Below are 18,983 nucleotides of genomic sequence, written 5' to 3'. Positions count from 1 at the left end.
TGATAGATGAAAGAATTTAATAAAATTGATAGATAAATTATAGTAGAGTTTAATGGTTGTGTTACTATAAAAAAGTATAAATATATATCAAATCAAAATATTTAAAGTACTAAATTTTATAATAATTTAAAATTTAAAAATTGATGGTATACATTTTTTTATATTTTCAAAACATTATCATTAAACTCTTATATAACTATCATTAATTAATAGTATAAAAATAATTTAATTTCTATGCACCATCTCTTTTCTTATTATAATGTATATATTCATAATAGAATAGATCAAGAAAAGTAAATATAATGTATATATTCATAATAGAATAGATCAAGAAAAGTAAATAGTAGTTTTGGGATAAAATAAATAAGTGAATGGTAATGTTTCAACCGACAATCTTCGAAACACACTCTCTTTCATTTTCCTTTCCATTCACATTCTACGCACATACAACACAAACACAACACCGACAACAATGTCCCTACCTTTTACAGATCGCAAGCGTCGCAACCCCAAACCACACAATCAAAATCCTGTCCCCGACACAAAACGCGATGACGTAGAAGGCGGTTTTGACGGCTCGTCATTCACCGGAGCCGTATTCAACCTCTCAACCACTATCGTCGGTGCCGGCATCATGGCTCTTCCCGCCGCCGTGAAACAGCTCGGGTTGATTCCTGGTTTGGTCATGATTGTTCTTTGTGCTATGATAACAGAATCATCCATTGTGATTCTCTTGAGATTCACGCACGCATCGAAATCTTCCACGTATTCTGGTGTTGTTCGTGATGCGTATGGTGGCGTTGGTCGTTTCATTTTGTTGCTTTGTATCATCTTCAACAACATGGGAATGCTCGTCGTGTACATGGTCATTATCGGTATTTTATTTTATTTTGAAGCAAATTATCATTCATTTTAAAAAGTTAAAACATTTTAGTTAGTTGTTTTTAATATTTATTTTAGTTTGAAGTATGCATTCAATACAAGTTTATACTTTTAAAATGTTAATCTATTATTTATATTCAAACAAACACGAAAAAGTACCCTATATATATATATATATATATATATATATATATATATATATATATATATATATATATATATATATATATATATATATATATATATATATATAAAAGAGGATGGTAATATTGAAAGAAATTTCTCATTTGAGATTAAGGGTACACATGGGTTGGGTTAACACATAAAACTCGGTCATGTCCACATAAAAAAATCTATAAAAAAAATAGGATTGATTGAATAAGTAGGTGGATATGGTTTTAAAAAATGAAAAACTTATTAAAAAAATGAATTTCGAGTAAAATCAGACCCGAATCTAAAAAATTTATTGGTTCATTAATTAAACATTTATTATTACGATTTTGATGAATTTTGACTTAGCCCTAAATTGACACGTTTTATTTACACTGAAGTTATATCAGACCTTGTTAAGGTCACATATTGAAGGGCACCAACTGTTGATTTGTACAGGGTGGGATCATATATGACACATGTACCATGTTTACTCAACTTACATTGGTTGAACATGGGTGTGTTGATACCATTAGCACCTTTCATGTTTGTCTCGACCAATAAGTCTTTAATGTTTTTGGTTTGGGTGAGAAGGATATCTTTATTCTGCTGCTCATGTACTTCAATACCAAGAAAGTCCTTTGGTTTCCCAAGTTTCATGAGAGCATATTTGCGATGAAGTTTGGAAATTAAGTCATGAACCAACTTGGAAGATGTGCATGTGATAAAGATGTCATATAGATAAACTAAAACATACATAGTGATGTTCTGATGTTGATAGATGAAAAGTGAATTATCATATTTGCTTAAGATAAATTGAAAATTGATAAGGGTCTGATGAAGCTTTTCATACCAAGTCTTAGAGGCTTGTTTAAGACTAGAAATTGCTTTCTTCAATTTGCAAACAAGAGAGGTATTTGTGCCCACCAACCCAGGAGGTTGTTGTATAAACACTTCCTCTTGAAGATCTCCATTCAAGAAAACATTGTTGGTGTCTATCTATTGAATGTTCCACTTAAATGTGAGAGTTAAGGACATAATGACTCTGATGCTGGTAGGCTTGACCACAGTTGAGAAAGTCTCATGAAAATGAAACCCCTCTTGTTGATGAAAGCCTTTGGCAACAAGTTTTGCCTTGTACTTGTTAATCGAGCCATCTGGGTTTTCTTTAACCTTGAAAATTCACTTGCACAAAATTGCTTTCCTATGAGATGGAAGAAAGGTGAGAGTCCAGGTTTCATTCTTCATAAGGGAATTGTATTCAGATTGCATAGCATTGGACCACTCATGTTGTGCCAAATCATGTTTTGTAGTAGTGGGTTCTGAATGCATAAAGAAAGCTTTTAGCTTGGGTTTTTTATTTTTGGCTCTTGTTAACATTGAGTGATTGTTGACAAGAAGACTAGGATTTTGAGGTTGGCTATGAAAAGAAGGTGACATCGGCTTGTGGAATGTGTTATGTATTGGGATATAGATGTTGAGTTGTGTTGAGGTTCCTTGTTGGACAAGTTATTTTCAAGGCTAAGAGTAGTGGTGTATAGATGCAGAGCTGGAGGCTAAGTTGGCCATGCTTATGTCTATTTGTCTAGAATTAGAATGCTCATTTGACTTAGGGTGATGACTAATGGATAAAGATATTTCATGGTTGAGACCACTTGGTAATACATGATTAGTGGACTTTGGACTAGGCCTGCTGAGAGTGAAGAGGCTCAGGTTGAGGACTAGCTGTTATGTAACTAGACTCAGGTAATGACTCAAACAACACACCATTTTATGTAGGGCCTAATAATTGTAGTTGGGACTCAGTAAATAAAGGTATAGGTAGGAGACTAGTGTGTTGATCATGAGTTGATATACTAGTGACAAGCTTAGTTTGTACTTCATTGAACTTTACATTCTTTGAGATATAATTTTTGCCATCTTTGTCCATAGATTTGTGACCCTTGTGTGTTGGAGAGACTCCCAGGTAAACACATTCGGTGCTTCTGAAATCCAACTTATGTTGATTGAATGGCCTCAAGTGAGGGTAACATGAACAACCAAACACTTTTAGATTCTTGTACTCCAGTTTCTTGTTGTGTAAGACAAAGAATGGTGAAGAGTAATTTGGTAGAATTGATGTAGGAAGTACGATTGATTAGATACATTGTAGGTGTAAAGCTATGATCCCACATGTCAAGTTGTAAGTAAGCATGTGTTATCAAGGCTAATCCCATTTCCAAAGTTTGTTTATGATTCCTTTCAACTGTCATATTTTGATAGGTTGTGTGTGGACAAGTGAGTTTGTGTAATATGCAAAGCTCATTTAGGTACCTTGTAAACGGCCTGAACTCACCTCTAAAGTCTGATTGAGTATCTTTGATTTTGAGAGTTGAATTGTGTTATGGCATAGCTTTGAAAGAGTTTAAATGTATTGAGAGCGTCACTTTTATGCTTCAGCATGTATATCTAAGTGTACCTTGTATGAGCATCAACAAATTAGACATAATAAGAGTAGCCTCCTCTAGATGGAGTTGGTGATGTTCTCCATAGATCCGTATGAATTAGTTCAAAAGCTCTACTATATTTTGTATGAGTTAAAGGTGCATGAAGCCTATGTGATTTGCCTAAACAACCAGCATGACATAAATTTTCAGATTTCTTATTATTCAAGGGAATGTTACACAAATCAAGAACATGACTTACTGCTTTAGGATGGGCATATGTCCTAATCTATGATTCCAAAGTACATTATTGTTGGCAATATGGGATGAATTATCCTGCCTACGACTGCCAATTGTATTCTTAACAAAGGAATGTAAAATTTGAAAATCATTTGAAGTAGAATTGCGTGACGGATCAAAAGTGAGATTATTGAAGCATTACAATCCACTTTTATCAAGAAATCATCAAGCAATACCATGTTAGAAGCCTCCAATTTGATAAAGCATTTGTTAGCATGGAATTCAAAATAGACTTTGTTATCTCTTTCAAATTTTGAGACTGAAATAAGATTTAAAGTGATGTTAGGGACATGTAAAATATTGTTAAACATGAGTTGAGATTTAGGCATGCATTTTGACTAAAATGTAGAGGAACATATATATTAGACTGCAAGATTATGATCATTACCGACTAATACTTTATTAGGATGAGCACTATGGTGAATGTTTTGCAAATTTAACAAACATGAAGTTATGTGATGGGATGTACCTAAGTCTACAAACCATGCTTGAGATTCCATGCCTTGTAGAACTTGAAGAACATCCTGATGAGCAAAGAGTGTAGTTCCTTGGGTGGAAATGGTACCTTGGCCTTGCAGTTGAACTTGAGCTTGAATAGTTCCAAATAAAGTGTATCCATGTGCCTTAAGTTTACTTGTAGCAAGGACAAAGTACTTAGCAAATATATACCAACACTCCATGACTATATGGACATATTTGTTGCAGAGTTGACATGTAGGCTTGTTTCCTGTAGTGTAGCTTTGTCTACCTTGTTCCCTACATGTGATGCCATGAGCCCAACCCCTATGTTGCTGAAAGGTACCTGATCCACCTGCATTTCATGCTGAGATTATTAGGGCCATCTTGAGCTATGTTAAACATTACACTTAGACTTATGAGATCTTGTTTATATTTCTCCATTTGAGCTTATTGAACATAGAGTAAGGCTTAAACTGCATATATGTCAATAGGTTCCACTTTGCCATAAATCATCATGATGAATGGGTTATATTCTTCTGGTAAAACCTGAACTATCACATCAACTTGATCTCTCTCAAATATTGGATCTCCAACTACAAGTAATGAACATGCAATGGCTCTAATGCGAAGAACATAGTCTAAAATCTACCTTCTATCTTTCTTGATAGTTTTCAACTCAGCCCTTAGTTGACGAATTCTTGCATTCATTTGTAGGTGAAAATGCTTGTGCACCTTATCCCATACTTCATGCGCATGCTTACATGATAAAACCCTTGATAGAAATGGTATAGAGTAACCAAGTGAATAGAGCTCGATCTTGGACAATCCAATATCCATACTCTTCAAAAACAATTTCGATAATATTTCCCTATTTGTTTTGAACATGGATGGAATCTTTGGATTTACCACAACTTTCTAAAGTTTGTGTGATAAAATCATACTTTCAATTTGTTGATTCCATATAAGAACATTGTTTTCTTGGAGCTTGATAGACAGCTTTGGGGAAAACGTGTTTCCCGAGCTTGAGTGCACCATTAAAGGTGTTGTTTCTTGTGAAGACTTGAGCACATCTTATGCATCTTATAACACACTTTCTTAATCTAACATTGAAGCTTCTCTGAAACTGGCTTCTGAAATAGATTTTGCAGTAAAACGTTACACCTCGAACACGTGGTGCAATACACAAAATTACGATGCTAGATTAAGAAGATGATAAATTAGCGCACATAAGAGACCCCTTAGGTTATTGATACCATGTTAAGAATTAACTAGTTTCATTGAAAGAGTAAGAATTCACAAGTTATGCTTGCAATATTGTTGATAGTTCATTAAGTTGCACAATGCATTAAGCTTGGTATTTATAAATTACCCAAGCTATCATGGTTAGTTACAATGTGTAGGAGTTACTATCTACAACAAACTCCACTTTCTTATACTATCACATCATGCCATGCATTCTATCACATCATGCCATGCATTCTATTACTCCAATAGTTGCAAGTATTTTATAATGAATTTTATTATTTGATATTATTATTTATTATTTTATGATTCTAAAAAATAATAAAATTAGGTTATGTAATTTTTAAAATAGTAATAATAATAATGTTTAATATTAAAAAAAAAATTGGACAAACCACTATCCAATTCAACACAATCTAAAAATTAGTGGATTTTCCAAAATCGACCAAATGATATAAAGGGTAATTATTTTATCATACCAAACGAGAGTACTTTATATGGTTTTGGATTTTGGGCTTGGTCAAATCCAACCTAAATCAGCTTACGTACACTTCAATTTGAGACATGTTTGGTTTTGAAGCTTACAACTAAGCAAAAATACATTCCCACAACTCAGGGCCATAAATCTAGAATTGGAAAAATATTGAAGAAAGTAAGGGGATTTTTTTTTGGCTCAGTGGCCCGTTATAGTTTCGGCCATTATGAGCTCAATATTGTAATCGTACTTCACTCATGTTAAGTGATGCAGACATAGAATTAAAACTAGGCATGACAATGGGACAGGGCGGGTTTAATCATTATCAACGCCCTCGCCTCCTTATACCACCCAACCCATGCCTTCGTCCCCAGTCAGGAATAACAAATGACCATCCACCCCGCTCCCAATGAGGAACGAGTTTCCCCGTCCCGCCCTGCACCCACCCACAATTTTTTTTTTGAAATACATATTTTTTTAATAACAATAAAAATAAATAATTAAATTAAATATTTGATTATTTTAATAATAATGATGATATTTGATCATTTTTATTTAATATGTATTTAAAAATAAATAATACTTTTAATAAATTTTCTATCTTAAAATTTAAATAACAGTAAATATATAGTAAAATTATTAAAAATAAAAATAATAAAATGAATTTAATAGGTCAAGGCCGGAGTAGGTGTAGGGCGGGTACTAGTATCCTCTGCCTCCTTAAATAAATTTTGGGTTTTCTCTGTACCCGCCCTTGCTCTCAATTAAATCAGTTTATTCCCGTTAGATTCGGGGCGGTGGCGACCACGTTTGGACGGTGGCATTTTTTTTTTGCCATGCCTGACTAAAGTGTGATTCTCAGGGCCTCAATCTTTTTTAAAACTTAGGCGATTGACAAAAAAATATATTAAAATTTTTAAAAACCAACCAGATTTTTTAGAGTTTTAAATTTTAAAATCCAAATCATACTAGAATTTAAGAAAATAATAGTTTCGATGACTACATTCAAACTAAGGATTTGTTTCGGATTTTACGATCAGAACTGTGCTACTTTGTTGGTTCATATTGTAGTGTCCGAACTAGAATCAAACTAGAATTATGCCAATAAACCTTTCCCTCTCTATCTATCTATCTATCTCTCTCTCTCTCTCTCTCTCTCTCTCTATATATATATATATATATATATATATATATCACTCTATCTATCTATCTATTTATCTCTATCTATCTATCTATCTATCTATCTCCCACTCTATCTACCTATCTATCTATCTATCTCTATCTATCTACCTATCTATCTATCTATCTATTTATCTATCTATCTATCTATCTCACTCTATCTATCTATCTATCTATCTATCTCACTCTATCTTTCTATCTATCTCTCTATCTATCTATCTCTCATTCTATCTATCTATATATCTCTCACTCTATCTATCTATCTATCTCTCTCACCCTATCTCTATCTATCTATCTATTTATCTATCTATCTATCTATCTATCTATCTATCTCACTCTATCTCTATCTATTTATCTCTCACTCTATCTATCTATCTATCTATCTATCTATCTATCTATCTATCTATCTATCTATCTATCTATCTATCTATCTATCTATCTATCTACCTACCTACCTAACTACCTATCCATCTACCTACCTATCTATCTATCTACCTACCTACCTACCTATTATCTATCTATCTTGAAGGTGAGAAAAACAAGAAAGGGGGGGTTTGAATTGTTTGAAAAATAAGCGCTTTTGCAATAATGAAAATCACACAATGATTTTATACTGGTTCGCTTATAACACAAAGCTACTCCAGTCCACCCGGCCAAGGTGATTTCGCCTTCAACAAGGACTTAATCCACTAATCTTGAAAGATTACAAACAACCCCTAAGAGAGAAGAAAATCTCTTAGTCCTCTCAAGTCTACAGACTACAAAGAGTCACTTGAGGAAATCAAATAAAAATTAGATACAAGATGTGTAATCTAGAGTGCTTCTAAGAAAGCAAATATTACAAACTTAAGAACAAATTTTTCACTTGATAAGCAAAAGCTTAGTGAAAATCTTTGAAGAACAAAGATGTTTTTCTTGAGCGTGATATAATTTCAGTATAGTTTTGGCTAGTGATTTCTTGTTTACTGAATGAGATTTCTTCTCTATTTATAGGAGTTGAAGTAGAGTTGAAGTAGCGTTGAATCTGTTGGATATTGAGATGTAGTTACGCCATTCCATTAATAGCTTCTGCAGTAGACTTTTTCTCTTAGAAGTGACTACTTACCACAAGTAGTATCTTCTCTCTTGGAAGTGGAGATTAACGTCTCTTTCTAATTGAGGAAATCCATTTGCAGAACTTTAACTTGGCTTAAACGTTACTTCATCATGATTAACAATTCTGATTAGAGTCTTCGTGTATCTGGAGAAACTTGGGATCTGGCTTCTGATGTTATTTCTTGAGAGTTCAGATAGCGCTGATAACTTCAGAGTTTACAGAAGGCATTTGTTCAGAGTCAGAGCTTCTAGACTTTACTTCATGTTCAGATGCTTCTGATACTTTGTAGTTTTGTCCAGAGTCAGAGCTTCTTGAAACGAGATTCCTCTTTAGATGCTTCTGATACTTGAGATTTTGCATCTGATCTTGTTTTGCATCTGATGACATCATCAGATTTATTTCTTCTTTCTTTAGAACCCTGCACACTTAGAAACTTTTCGTTAGGGTGCCATTTTTGGTTTCATCCTTTGTTATCATCAAAATCATGGAATCTGTTGTAGAACAATTTTTGTTCTTACAATCTCCCCCTTTTTGATGATGACAAAACAAATAAAATTATCAGATGAAACATGAAAAATATTAGATCAGATAGACAAAAGCTCCCCCTGAGTTAGCGCTAGGGAGTTCAGAAGTTCTTACCAGAGCTTTCCAAGCAATAAGATTTCTGAAAACTTTCTGCAATTACTTAATTTTAATGTTAGAGTTATTTAATCAGAGCTATTATTTAATCAGAGCTATTTATATCAGAACTATTTCTATAATTGTTGCAGAATGCTTAAGGTTTTAGACATAATTTTCATCAGAGCTATTAATAATTTCTCCCCCTTTTTGGCATAATCAAAAAGGCATAAAAAATAAAAAGAATAATAAAGAGAAAAACACTTCATTAAAAAGCACAAAGGCAAACAGCAGTCAAAACATCAGATTCAACAGAATATCAGAGCTAAAAAAAAAAAGACAGAAGCAAAAACACTAGGCAAGCAAACAAAATAAATCCTAAGTGCCTAAGGGTTTGGAGGTTGAGGAAGTCTCTGAAGCAACATGGCAAACATGTTCTGGATGTTTTCATTCAAAGCATCTTGCTTGTCCATCCTGGCACGAAGCTCATTCTGATCTTTCTTGATCTCTTGCTGATCTTGCTTTATCTCTTTCAGAGTGTTAAGAATCAGAGGGATCGCAGAGGAAGACTCCCCCTGAATCAGAGCCTGCTGAGCTTCAGCTTCAGCAGCAGCTTGGGCTTCTGCATCTGCCTTAGCCTTGGCTTCAGCTTCCTGAATCCTTAGAAGTTCTGCTTCCTTTGCCAGGCGTTCTTCTTCCAACCTCTTTGCTTCTTTTTCAGCTTCCCTAGCCAATCTTTCCTCCTCTAACCTTCTGGCCTCAGCTTCTCTAGCCAGTCTCTCTTGGAGTCTTTCCTCAGAGTCTCTGATGTAGCCATTTCTGACTTGTTCAGAGATACTCTTCAGCCTATAAGACTCAGAGGTCATCCAACTAATGACTCTGTTCCAGTGTGTCCTAACAGATTTAGGATCATCACTAACTTCAGAGTTTTTAGCCAGAGACTTGATCTTCTGGACTGAAGCTTCTGCAACCTGTATAATGGCCTCCTCAAGGGTAGGTATGGTAAGTTCAGGTTCAGGTTCAGGTGAATGAGGTGGAGAGTTTTGAGGGCTGAGATTTAGAGGTTGAGGTTCAGTTTGTTGAGGTTCAGATTCTGCTTGAAGTTCAGAATCTGCGTCTGGTTGAAGACTAGGGGATGAAGCATATAGTGGATTTAGGTCTAAAGGGTCAGAGTCTGGTCCAGGTACAGCGGGAATAAATGGTGGAGTGATATTAGAGGTGAAGGGATCAGATGGTTGAGTTTCAGAGGGTAAGGTTGTTGTTTGTTGTGGTGGAAGTGAAGTTTGGAGGGGTGAGGTTACTTCAGATTGTCTTGAGGGTTGTGGAGCGAAATTTTTAGCATAAATTTCAGCTATTGTTGGGGAGTTTGGGTCAGAGTGTTCTTGGTCAGAGGACTCTTGGTCAGAGAACTCTTGGTCAGAAGAAGGGGAAAGGTAAGGGGGTGATTCATATTCAGAGGATGAGGAAGAGCTGTGGTGATATAGTTGATTAGGGTCAGAGGTTGTTGTGAAATTTCGAGCAATTTTTAGAACAGGTGGAGGTTGAGAGGTTCTGATGGTTGAAGGAGGGATTTCAGAGGTTGTAAATATTGGTTGAGAGGAGAGAGGGTTAGAGGAAGCCATTATAGATTCAGAAGAGACAGGAGGAATAGACTTACCAGAAGAGACATTCAGAGGTGCTGAAGCTTTGGTGCCAGAGGTTTCTCCAAGTCTGGCTTTCTTTGCCTTCCTTGCTTCCTCAGCTATCTTCTTCTCAGAAAGACCTCTTTTGTATCTGACCAAATCTTCTACAGAGTCCAGACAGTCTTCAAGGCGGAAATCAGAAATATCAATGCCTTCATCCAGACGATCCTGAAGGTAGATAGCAATGGCATCTCTGGGTTCATTCTTGAAGAACCTTTCAAGGCCATGAGGCATCTTCCTCTGATCCTTCAGAGCTTCCCAGGTCACATCCATAGTGGGCTTGACTCTGATGTCTTTGATGATTCCCATACTCCTCAGATTTTTGGCATTCAGAGGCTTTCCCACATCAATTGCCAGATCATCCATACATCTGGTCTTCTCCAGAGCATCTACCAGCCCATGCTCAATGAAGATGTCAGAGAGCAATCTACCCAGAGGAATGTAGGATCTGGGCTTCATGTTATTCCTGGTTTCTCTGACTGAATCCCTCAGATATCTGAAGAGGAGAACAGGGAGGTTGATCGGGATACCCTTCTGAATACAGTAAAGGATGCATTTCTGATCAGCATTTATGTAATCTGAAGAGTTGGAGGCTGGACGATGATGGATTGTTCCCAGAATAATCTTCAGCCAAACTCGGAGGTTCTGATGAAGTTCCTTGTTCTTAGAGGGATTTCCCTCAGCGTTTGCTTTGAAGATTGTAGGGTTAATGACTTCTGTGATGCGCTTGGACCTTGGAGGAATATTGTAAATCCTTTTACCTCCAGCTTTCTCCATGTTTAGCAAGGAAGCAATTGATGCTTCAGTGATGACAATCTTCACACCCAGAACAAAAGAAACAATGAACTGGTCATCAGCATCTGCACATCTCCAGAACTCCTTCACCAGAAGAGGGTAGATTGGACCATAAAGCCTGTCGAAGTAGGTTTCCCAACCTTGCTTGCGAAGATCTTCAGTAAGATCAACACCGTTTCTTTTCAAATTCTCAAAATCTACCAACGATTCACACAAAACATCTAAACCTTCAAAGGGAGTTGAAAGGTTTATGTGTTGTTCACGTTCAAGAATGTGAGGTTCTTTGTAGACTGGGGTCGTGGTAACGTCTATAACCATGGGTGTTTGAGTGTTTGAGGTTTGGGGATTAGAAGCGGCTTCCATTTGTTGGGAGAAGTTAAAAACTTCTTGCTCTTGAGGATTCATGAAGAAAATTGATGAAGAAGATGAAGAACTGAGAAAGTTGCAGAGAAAACTTCGAGAGAGGGTTTAGGGTTTAAGTGTGAGTGAAGAGTGATAAGTGTGAAAAGTGAGAGAAAGTGTTTATATACTAAGGGTAAAAACACATGCAAAACGACACACATATCAGCGTTAGCACAAAAACCAAAATAGCACGTTTGGGGGAAAATGATTACAGCTCATTAATGAATGTCTAATCCCAACAGTAAGCACACTGCTCGAGGAGATTTCAAGCGTTCTGACCTTTGATTTCTTTTGACAGCTGTCTAGAAGTTCTAGGGTTAGACGCATGTTCCCCACGTGTTGATGTATCTGATCTTCAGGAATACCAAGAGATTGGTTCTGAAGATTTCTAACTCAGATATCTTCTTAACTTGTAGAAGTATCAGAGTCAGAGGCAGAAGTGTATTTGTTTTTATCAGATTCTCATTTTACATGTTCAGAGCCAAATTTTACTCAGGGCAATTTTTAATGTTCAGATTTTCTAATATAAAACGAAATCTATCTTCAGCTAGAGGCTTAGTAAAAATATCTGCCCATTGATGTTCTGTATCAATGAACTTCAGCGTTACTATTCCTTTCTGAACATAGTCTCTAATAAAATGATGTTTAATTTCTATGTGTTTGGCTCTGGAATGTAGAATAGGATTCTTACTCAAACAAATAGCAGCAGTATTATCACAAAGGATAGGAATGTTACTCTCAAATATCTGAAGATCTTCTAGCTGATGTTTCATCCAGAGCATCTGAGTTGTGCACAGTGATGCTGAGATATATTCTGCTTCTGCAGTTGATAGAGCGATTGTTGACTGTCTTTTGCTAGCCCAGGAGATTAAGTTGTTTCCCAGAAGCTGGCAATTTCCAGATGTGCTTTTTCGTTCTATTCTATCTCCTGCATAATCTGCATCACAATAACCAGAAAGCCTATACTCTGATGTTTTCTCATACATCAGGCCCAGGTTAGGAGTTCCTTTCAGATACTTAAGAATTCTCTTAACAGCTGTTAAATGAGATTCTCTAGGATCTGATTGGAATCTGGCACAAAGACAGACACTAAAGAGAATATCAGGACGAGTAGCAGTCAGATAGAGAAGAGAGCCTATCATACCTCGATAGAGCTTCTGACAAACCTTGTTGCTTACCTCTTCCTTCTCCAGAATGCAAGTTGGGTGCATAGGAGTTTTTGCAGAGTTGCATTCAGACATATCAAACTTCTTCAGAACGTCTTTAATGTACTTGCTTTGATGAATGTACGTGACTTCTGGAGTTTGATTGATTTGAATTCCCAGAAAGAACTTTAGTTCTTGCATTAGACTCATTTCAAATTCTGCCTGCATTAACTTAGAAAATTCTTGGCAAACAGAGATATTAGCAGAACCAAAAATAATGTCATCAACATAAATTTGGCATATCATGAGATCATTTTCATGATTTTTACAGAAGAGTGTAGAATCAACTTTCCCTCTGATAAAATTTTGTTCCAGAAGAAAATTGCTCAGACGTTCATACCAAGCTCTGGGAGCTTGTTTAAGTCCATATAGAGATTTTTTAAGTTTGAAAACATGTTCTGGAAAGTTTGAATTTTCAAAACCTGGAGGTTGATTTACATACACTTCTTCTGAAATATAACTATTTAGAAATGCACTCTTGACATCCATTTGGTATAATTTGATAGAATGATTAATAGCAAAAGATACAAGAAGACGAATAGATTCTAACCTCGCGACTGGAGCAAAAGTTTCATTATAATCAATACCTTCTTGTTGACTATAACCTTGAGCTACCAGTCGTGCTTTGTTTCTGACAACTTCTCCTTTCTCGTTTAGTTTGTTTCTGAAAACCCATCTGGTTCCAATGACATGAGTGCCTCTGGGTTTAGGAACGAGATCCCAGACATCATTCTTGGAGAATTGATCTAACTCTTCTTGCATAGCTGCCACCCAATCGTTGTCTTGAAGAGCTTCATCACAGGACGTAGGCTCAATCAGAGACACTAGTCCCAGAGGAATATCTTCAGAAGTTCTGAAGGTAGATCTGGTTCTAACAGGTTCATCTTTGTTTCCCAAAATCAAATCTTCAGATACGTTGCCACGACTCTTGACTTTCCTTGGAATTTCTGGAGATTTAATTTCTTCAGAGTCTGGAGTGACAGTTGCTTCTGGAGTTTTCTCAGATTCTACCAGAGTGATCTCTAAATCTGCAAACTTTTCAACTAGCTTTGACTTTTCAGGGTCAAGCTTATCATCAAATCTAACATGAATTGATTCCTCCACAATTTTGGTTCTTGTGTTGTATACTCTGTAGCCTTTAGAGCGTTCTGAGTATCCTAACATAATACCTTTCTGTGCTTTGGAATCAAACTTGTTCAGATGTTCTTTAGTATTTAATATAAAGCAAATGCATCCAAAAGGATGAAAATATGAAATGTTGGGTTTTCTTCCCTTACACAGTTCATAGGGAGTCTTATCCAGAATAGGTCTAATAGAGATTCTATTCTGAATGTAACACGCTGTATTTACAGCTTCTGCCCAAAAGTGCTTTGCTACATTTGTTTCATTGATCATGGTTCTGGCCATTTCTTGGAGTGTCCTATTCTTCCTCTCTACAACTCCATTTTGTTGTGGAGTTCTAGGGCAGGAGAAATCATGGGATATTCCATTAGAATCAAATAATTCTTCAAAATCTTTATTTTCAAATTCTCCACCATGATCACTTCTGACTCTAACAATTTTAGAGTCAAATTCTTTTTGCACTTTAGAACAGAAACTGGTGAATACAGAGTGAGACTCACTCTTGTGCCTTAGGAATTTTACCCATGTCCATCGGCTGTAATCATCAACGATTACAAGTCCATACTTCTTTCCATTGACTGATGCTGTTTTCACAGGACCAAATAAGTCAATGTGAAGAAGCTCCAGAGGCTTGGAGGTAGAAACAACATTTTTCTTTTTAAAAGATGTTTTTGAAAACTTTCCTTTCTGACAAGCTTCACACAGAGCATCTGAAGAAAACTTCAGTTTAGGTAAGCCTCTGACTAACTCAAGTTTAGTTAGCTGAGAAAGTTTTCTCATGCTAATGTGGCCTAAGCGTCTATGCCATACCCATTGCTCTTTGTGAACTGACATTAAACATTTAACATTTTGATCTTTTAAATCAGAAAGATTTATTTTATAAATGTTGTTTTTCCTCTTGCCTGTGAAAAGGACAGAGCCATCGTTCTGACTAATGGCTTTACACGTTTTTTGATTAAAGATTACATCATAACCGTTATCACTTAATTGACTTATGGATAACAAGTTATGCATTAATCCTTCTACATAAAGAACATCAGATATAGAGGGAAGAGTACCATTACCAATAGTTCCGGAGCCTCTGATCCTTCCTTTCTGATCTCCTCCGAAGCCTACAAATCCAGCGTCTTTAAGTTCCAGGCTTTGGAACATAGACTTTCTTCCCGTCATATGTCGCGAGCATCCAGAGTCCAGGTACCATGACTGGTGTCTGAACTTTGCTGCATAGGATATCTGCAACATAGATAATCTTATCTTTCGGTACCCAGAATCTCTTGGGTCCTTTTAGATTAGTCTTCCCAGAGTTTTTTATAACTTTGGGTCTTCTAGCATTCTTAAATTTTTGTTCTTGTGTGTGTGTGTAATGATATGAAAAAGGAGATTTAAGCTGGTTACTGGTAGAAGTTTTATCAGAATCAGAATCATACCCAATTCCCCTTTTATTATTCTGACTTACTCCATAAATCATGGATGCCATAATACTCCTATCTATTCCACTCTTCAGAAACTTCTGAAAGGCTTCTTCATATTTATAAATAATTTCATTTGAAGTTTGTGGTGCTTGAGACAACACTTCTTCTAATTCTAAGCTTTTCGTTTTAGCTTCATCTCTTTCTAACGTTAAAGATATGATTGTATCATCTCTTGCTAGAATTGTTGTCTCAAGTTTACTACACTCTTCAGATTTTGCTTTAAGAAGGCCTTTGATGTTTTTAACTTTTTGTTTTAATTTCTGAAGAGAGGTAAGAGTTTCTGATAAACATGATTCTAAGTCAGATCTAGAAAGTTCAGAAAATACCTCTTCAGATTCTTCATCTGAGCTGCTGGATGTGGTAGCCATAAAAGCTACGTTGGCCTGTTCATCAGAGTCAGATTCTGATGATTCGGATTCACTATCGTCCCAGGTGGCCATTAATCCCTTCTTTGTTCTGAAGGCATTTTTCTTGAAGCTTTCTTTCTTAGAGTTATCTTTCTTCAGCTTGGGGCATTCATTTCTATAATGACCTGTTTCTTTACATTCAAAACAGGTAATATCTTTATTAGGTTTACCTTTTGAAGTTGACTCTGATCTATCCCCTCTGGGTCTTGATCTTCTGAAGTTGTTGTTGTTCCTTCTTTTCCAGAGTTGCTTAACTCTTCTGGTTAGTAAGGACAGTTCTTCTTCATCATCAGAGTCTTCAGGTTCAGAGTCGTCAGTATCTGCAGTTTCTGCCTGGAGAGCTTTGGTTCTGTCTGACTTCCGTCTTTCAGGTCTGGACTTCAGCGCCACTGACTTGTTCCTTTTCTGAGGCTCATCCTCCTCTAGTTCTATCTCATGGCTTCTGAGAGAACTAACAAGTTCTTCAAGGCTGATACTGTTCAGATCCTTTGATAACTTCAGAGCAGTAACCATAGGTCTCCATTTCTTTGGCAGACTTCTGACAATCTTCTTAACATGATCTGCAGTCGTGTATCCCTTGTCTAGCACTTTAAGACCTGCAATAAGAGTTTGGAATCTGGAAAACATAGCTTCTATAGCTTCGTCATCTTCCATCTTGAAGGCTTCATATTTCTGGATCAACGCCAGAGCCTTCGTCTCCTTGACTTGGGAGTTTCCTTCATGGGTCATCCTCAGAGAGTCAAGTATATCTTTAGCCGTCTCTCTGTTGGTGATCTTTTCGTATTCGTTGTATGATATAGCATTTAGAAGTATTGTTCTGGCCTTGTGGTGATTCTTGAAAACACGTTTCTGATCTTCTGACATTTTGCTTCTGGGAACTTCAGCTCCATTTAAGGTTGGAGGTTTGTATCCATCTGTGACAATGTCCCAGAGGTCAGCATCATAACCCAGAAAGAAACTTTCGATTCTATCTTTCCAGTAATCAAACTTTTCTCCATCAAAAACAGGAGGCTTGGCATTGTAAGAATCTTTCTCATTTGAGTGGGCCATTTGTTTTTCTCGCACTGGATCTCTCTACACGGTTAAGTGTTTGATTTGAAAATCAATAACAGAGCCGGAGCTCTGATACCAATTGAAGGTGAGAAAAACAAGAAAGGGGGGGGTTTGAATTGTTTGAAAAATAAGCGCTTTTGCAATAATGAAAATCACACAATGATTTTATACTGGTTCGCTTATAACACAAAGCTACTCCAGTCCACCCGGCCAAGGTGATTTCGCCTTCAACAAGGACTTAATCCACTAATCTTGAAAGATTACAAACAACCCCTAAGAGAGAAGAAAATCTCTTAGTCCTCTCAAGTCTACAGACTACAAAGAGTCACTTGAGGAAATCAAATAAAAATTAGATACAAGATGTGTAATCTAGAGTGCTTCTAAGAAAGCAAATATTACAAACTTAAGAACAAATTTTTCACTTGATAAGCAAAAGCTTAGTGAAAATCTTTGAAGAACAAAGATGTTTTTCTTGAGCGTGATATAATTTCAGTATAGTTTTGGCTAGTGATTTCTTGTTTACTGAATGAGATTTCTTCTCTATTTATAGGAGTTGAAGTAGAGTTGAAGTAGCGTTGAATCTGTTGGATATTGAGATGTAGTTACGCCATTCCATTAATAGCTTCTGCAGTAGACTTTTTCTCTTAGAAGTGACTACTTACCACAAGTAGTATCTTCTCTCTTGGAAGTGGAGATTAACGTCTCTTTCTAATTGAGGAAATCCATTTGCAGAACTTTAACTTGGCTTAAACGTTACTTCATCATGATTAACAATTCTGATTAGAGTCTTCGTGTATCTGGAGAAACTTGGGATCTGGCTTCTGATGTTATTTCTTGAGAGTTCAGATAGCGCTGATAACTTCAGAGTTTACAGAAGGCATTTGTTCAGAGTCAGAGCTTCTAGACTTTACTTCATGTTCAGATGCTTCTGATACTTTGTAGTTTTGTCCAGAGTCAGAGCTTCTTGAAACGAGATTCCTCTTTAGATGCTTCTGATACTTGAGATTTTGCATCTGATCTTGTTTTGCATCTGATGACATCATCAGATTTATTTCTTCTTTCTTTAGAACCCTGCACACTTAGAAACTTTTCGTTAGGGTGCCATTTTTGGTTTCATCCTTTGTTATCATCAAAATCATGGAATCTGTTGTAGAACAATTTTTGTTCTTACATATCTATCTAATTATAAGTATTTTAATTAATGTCTTCTAAGGATATATACCAAAATATCATATATTATGTTTTCTTCGTCCAGACTAATCTTTAAAATAAATGGTGTTTTTAAAATATAGTTTGTTCTTAATTATATATCCTTTAACTAATCTTTAACTATGTTTATTGTATCATCATTGTCATTTGATCGAGGTGTTCGGTATGTATAGGTTTAACATCATCTTAAACTATGATATCAACTTGAGCATGATTGAGTTGGTTGACGATGATTTTTCATAATGGACTTATAGGAGATATTGGATGATTTTTCTTAAAACATATTTTTATCTAAGGTTATGACAGTTACACAGAAGCAACAATAACACAAAATAAAAAAATTTAATTGAAATAAATTTATCTGCACCAAATGACAATTATACATAAGCAACAATAACACAATTTAAAATTTTCAAATTATATTTTTCTTCCTACTACCCGATGTGAGACTTCGATAAATATATTATTTGACCAAATAAATCCAAATTGTTGAGAAACAAGTGTGAGGTGTATTGAGAAACAAGTGTGAGTTCTGAGTCTCACATTGCTTAGAAAAATGGAGGTTGAACATTTTATAAGTAAGAGGACTCATACACCTATCACCTTAAGGTTTTAGGTGAATATGTGGTATCTCTCTCACTTGTTTGGGTGATTCTTTGATCTTTAGGTGCGTGTTTGACCCAATGTGAATCATTCTCCCTCATGATGACCCATCAGTGGTATCAAAGCCCGGTTCGAGCAAGGAATCGACCCCTTGTGTCGAAAGTCTTCCTGACGTGTTGGTTAGGAGGTGTGTCCCGTTGAAGTGCCCA

At 36.0% G+C, this 18,983-nt stretch overlaps 1 protein-coding gene across 1 annotated transcript in view; it reads left to right on the top strand.

The window, feature by feature from the left end:
- The first annotated feature begins 363 nt into the window (after positions 1-363).
- LOC127097147 (amino acid transporter AVT6A) overlaps positions 364-18,983 on the top strand; it is a 46,727-nt gene continuing 28,107 nt past the window's right edge. Inside the window, exon 1 of the mRNA XM_051035658.1 lies at positions 364-875. Within this exon, the coding sequence (XP_050891615.1) occupies positions 473-875 (403 nt within the window). The 5' untranslated portion in view covers positions 364-472. The remainder of the gene's footprint in view (positions 876-18,983) is intronic.

This window comes from Lathyrus oleraceus, chromosome 6 (genome assembly GCF_024323335.1).
Source record: "Lathyrus oleraceus cultivar Zhongwan6 chromosome 6, CAAS_Psat_ZW6_1.0, whole genome shotgun sequence".
In the NCBI taxonomy this organism is placed as follows: Eukaryota; Viridiplantae; Streptophyta; class Magnoliopsida; order Fabales; family Fabaceae; genus Lathyrus; species Lathyrus oleraceus.
Note: the sequence above shows the minus strand (reverse complement) of the source record. Positions and strands in the feature narration are given on the sequence as shown.